The sequence below is a fragment of the Cupressus sempervirens genome, chromosome 8 (genome assembly GCF_028749045.1).
Source record: "Cupressus sempervirens isolate cs-2001-9-10 chromosome 8, ASM2874904v1, whole genome shotgun sequence".
Taxonomy (NCBI): domain Eukaryota; kingdom Viridiplantae; phylum Streptophyta; class Pinopsida; order Cupressales; family Cupressaceae; genus Cupressus; species Cupressus sempervirens.
The window spans coordinates 533142507-533147624 of NC_143125.1; the positions used below are offsets into that span (position 1 = coordinate 533142507).

Here is a 5118-nt window from a genome sequence, read left to right on the forward strand (position 1 = left end):
AGAAGATAAACTATAAAACATGCTTTTTGGTTTTTTCCTCATGCCCAACTTTTGTGGAGTTTTTTTAATTTTCCACTCTTCTCACTCTTTTTCCACAAGCTTGGTCTTACAAGTCAACACTTCTTGACCTCTCCCCATACCTCAATATCTTCTTTTAGCCACAATTTTTTTGCTAAAAAACCTTTGGAAATTTTGTTGTCTTGCAATCTTCTCCCATACATTCTATATTGTTCAAAATGAAAGTGTTGATCATTATTGTGAACCTCTCCCCCTATCTCATTTTTTTGAGAAACTGACTCCAATCATATTATGATCTTCTTACCACTTTAAGAGAGATTCGAACACAACAATGTGCAACCTCCTCTTTTTGCATCCTATGTTATTCTAAAAACTTTATATTGTATTTTTAACTATTATTTTTCTAATTAAAAATAGAAAAAAATAAAAAATAAATTAAATCTACATATAAAATCTAAACCATTTATTTCGGTGCCATCTATCGTCAGAATGCATCAAAAGTCAAGCTTTTTTTTTAAGATCTCCCAAAATACAAAACAAATATTAAAAATTTATAAGAAAAATCCATTGTATTTTCAAATTTTTTAATTTTGATCATACTTCCTCTCCAACTAAATTATGGAAACCAATATTCCCATCCACTTTGACCATGACCACATTCTTTTGGCCATGTGTTTTCATAGCTCCACACTATGAATATCCACATGGCCTCACCGATATTTTATAAACTACCTAGGGGAGAGGACCCAATACTTGAAAACCTTAACTTCGTGCTTATCAAAACCCTATGTAAAAAAATCAAATTGCTCCCAATTTTTTACTATAGCTTACTTGGCGAGTCGCCTACTTATAACTAAGGTTTCAAGTCCACATCACACATTATGATGCCACATCAGCATGCTTTTTCCAAGTTGTCCAAAACAACCCAAAAAAAGTGAGACCAATGGTCGTGCATAAAGGTAACCCATAGTTGAATAGCTAATGTGGCATCACGTCATTCGTTAATTTTAATAACTAAGAGTACATTTTATTCAATTTTGGGTAGTTAGCATTATACTAACAACTTTAAAGTCATAAGTATTGGTACAATATTGTCAAAAAAATTAGGCATTAAGTCAATAAGTGCAAGTATTCAAGTGAACAACTCCTATCACAACTATTGGAATGTGTTCAAGTACTAGGTCCTCTCCCCTACCTTGGAATATGTGTCACTTTTATTTTCTACACTCTACCGCCAATGGAGTCTTTGGCCTCACCAAGCCCCTATGTAGATGACAAATTTAGCGAGATTATGTTAAATGTGTAGATTATATAGCCATTTTTTTATTGGCTACGTATTTAATCAAATTTGAAACTAATATGATTGAAATTTGAAATTAATATGATTGAGATGATCATTATATCAAATTGTTTGGTAAATCTTTTATATCAAATTGTTTGATGAATTTAGTGGAAGTGTAGGTCTAAAATATGCTGATGTAATATCATATTTGTTAGTGTGATTTTAAAATCTTAATTATAAGTATGAGACTTTCCAAATAAAATATTCCATAACTTGTGAATGATATAAAATTATAATATTAAAATACTCAATTAATAGATCTTTTCTTCTAATTATTAAATAAATATACTCATTTTATTTTATTCTTATTATCCATCTTCTTTTACTATTTTCAAAATAAACATCTATAATTCAAACTGCTAAAGGACATACTTATTTAATTAATTTACAATATAAATAATTTTTTCAAATAATAAAATTACTAAATTAAAATATAAATCATATAACCTTTTGGCCAAAGTAAAATTACTAAATTAGAAAATAAATCATATAACCTTCTGGCCAAAGTAAAAATAATAAATCAGTTCTATTTTTAAAATTAATATTTTCAATATACATAAGGAAAAACCAAATGATGAAGCTACAATATTTTCAATATAGATAAGCAAAAACCAAATGACGAAGCTACTAATTGCCAAAAGATTCATGCAGAAAGTTTCATACATATTGAAAAAGATCATCCTGCATGGACATTGGAGGTTTAATCAACCAATCCAAATCCATGCAGTTACAGATTTGAAACAATGCTTTACAAGATCATCCTGCATGTAAATTGAAGGCATAAACCAACCAATGCACATCCATGCATTTACAGATTTTGAAAACAATGTAAGGAGATCAATTCTGCCTGGAGAGCAATGCTTTACAGAGATGAATACTTAATCAAACAATCAATGCGCATTATGCATTTACAGATTAAACCTCATTCTCTATACAAGAAAGCCAAAAAGATTTCTGCAATATTTTACCCTTCCATTTCAATATTTCGACATTAAATTCGTCATCCCGCTCAATTCTGCAGTCGAAAGCCATGGCGGAGAGAATAAAATGAAATACAGGTTACTTCAGTTAGTAACGCATCAAAATTCAAGGTCAAATACTATAATACACAATCCGGAAGACAAGATCATCCTCATCGCACCATCAGAGCCTTGTTATTACTGAAATAAGACTTAGAATTGAAAGCACATCCAGACGACGAAGATTTTACAAGAATGCCGCCTGAAAATTTCAATCTATTAATAATCTCCTCAAAATGTTCCGGATCGCAGGGAATTGTGAGAATGCCGGTAACATAATCAAAGCCGAACTCTTCCTCCGCCATGCGCAGCAGATCTTTAAACACAGGCTGCTTCAAATAATCCACCGGAATAACAAACCGCCTCCCCTCACAATCCTCCTTTGCGGCATAAATCGCCAGGTGACCTCGCGGAACAGAATTTTCCGGCCGCCGTTTCCGCTGCCGATCACAATCGGCTAAATAACCTCGCGGAACAGAACTTTCCGAGCGCCGCGTCCGCTGGAGATCCTCTTTCACGGCGTAATCCGCCATGAGAGCTCGCGGAACAGAGCTTTCAGATCTGCGCCTTTCAGTCTGTTTCTCCTCCTCCTCCTCCTCCTGGTCGAATGAGCGGCGGCGCAGCTTAAATGAAAGCGCGTTCTTGAGGCTTCCAAGCTTCTGCAACTTCTTCGTGATCTGCCTGATCTTCTCAAGGCTCTGGCTTCTCTCCATTGCTGATCTACAAAGCTCTGAGAATATTTGTGATCTACGAGGGTTTCTGTGATGGAGGAAAGGAGGAGTTAAAAAGGGGGAAAGAGGTGCGGCACAAGCGGTGGCGCTGAAAGGACGCAGGAGGTTGTGGCATGCCTTGAATGGCGGGATAGGAAGAGAAGTTTTGCCCCACCTTTGTCTCTTCATCAATACACATTTTGTGAACTGCTTGGGACTCCTGCAACGTGTCCATTTTTAATCAGGTCACTTTATTTCTCAGCAGGCAAATATGAAATATGTTTTGGCTTTATTTCTTTGGCGTCTTAACTAGAAGATAGCATTATCCATGTGCATGTCTCTATCTAGCAGCATGCACTTTTCCCCTATCTGTATCTGTCTCTGTTGCTTTCTATCTGTTACTCAGTGAAAAAGATGGGGAAGAAAAAGGAAAATATTTGTTATGGAATCTGATGATTATATATCAAAAGAGAAGTGTGAGAATATCGTTGATGGGCTTTTGGTCTAAGATCAAGTCTTGTTGAGTGCAAGGCAGGATCGTTATCGCAATCACATATGACTAAAGATTATTCTTTTTGTAAGTTATAACATAATGATTTGAGTCCACACTTTTCCATGACACTAGATATATTTTATGATGAATTTTGAAAATGTAATCACATATAGCCAAACATTTCTCCTTTTTTCTGACTTATAATATAATAATTTGAGTCCACACAATTAAATGACAGTAGATATGAATTTTGAAAATATAATTACATATACTTATTCAATTTAAAGATTATTCTTTTTCTAGTTATAATATAATAATTATGAGTATCTCACGTAGATGTCTTGGGTTCGAATATACTTGAGCTTAATACGTAACAATTACAATAACTAATAATTATAATAAATAAATAAATAATACTCAATGCTTCAACACATTACCGATCAAAAAATAAATAAATAAATTGGATCCACACAAGTAAATGACACTTATATTTTTCTTGATCAATTTTGAAAATATAATGACATATACCAGTCAATCTAAAGATTATTCTTTTTCAAAATATAAGAATTATTTACTAATTTGTATTGAAATTATTTTTTTAAAAATTAATAGAAAATCACAAGAGAATACCAATTTTCCTAACACATAAGAAATTGTTATGATATAAGCTATAGAAAAATTCAAATTATAAATATTAATATTCCCTAAAATTCAAGAAATGTTAAAGAAGATTAACATCCCTACGATCTTTAGAAATATTATTTTTCCTTCTATAATATAAAAATTGTTCTGAAATATTAAAGAATTTTTTAGATTTTTTTTTAATTTATTATAAAATGTAAAAATACAAACTAATTTCTAGTCCAAACAATCTTTTCAAAAATATTATTTGGAGGGAGTCTAAAAAAAATCCTCCAATACCAAACCAATTAATTAATCATAATTGAGATAATTAATATAATTCAATTAAATAATTAATAAATATAGAAAGTTGAAACTTTAGAAATATTGAAATTATCAAGTTTTTAAAAAGTTACTTATGATTGGTTGATTTGATTGATTGTGACAAAAATAATTGACTAATTGGACATTAAAAAATTATTGAAATGCCAAATATCAAATTATTAGAATGTTTATGTCCTTTCTAATGAGTATAATATTTGTTTCCTTTTGTATGCTACTTCAAATGTGATGATCCAAAATCATGTCCTTAACATTCAAAACTTTATATATGTGTTATTCTTTTTGCCTTCAAACTTATTTTAAATTATAAAATTGCAACAATTATTTTTGACATTAAAGAAACAAAAACTAGGATGTTTTCTATTAATGTCAATGGTTTAACAATAACAACACATTATCTAACTAGTAATATAGCATATATCTATCATCCATACCATCTAAAGGGAATTAATGTCTCCAATTATACTACCTAATATATCATCTATACTACTAAAGTTCTAATAATAGGGCCACCTAGGGCTATCCCTGGTAAACATAAAAATACTTAGTAATAGTATCACAACTAAAAAATCA

General features: G+C 31.2%; 1 protein-coding gene across 1 annotated transcript; it reads right to left on the reverse strand.

Annotated features, from left to right (window-relative positions):
* Positions 1-2175: 2175 nt before the first annotated feature.
* On the reverse strand, positions 2176-3478 carry LOC149543542 (uncharacterized). The gene has a single exon (XM_089798333.1). The coding sequence runs from the start codon at positions 3276-3278 to the stop codon at positions 2493-2495; it is 786 nt and encodes a 261-aa protein (XP_089654459.1). The 5' UTR covers positions 3279-3478; the 3' UTR covers positions 2176-2492.
* Between the last annotated feature and the right edge of the window lie 1640 nt (positions 3479-5118).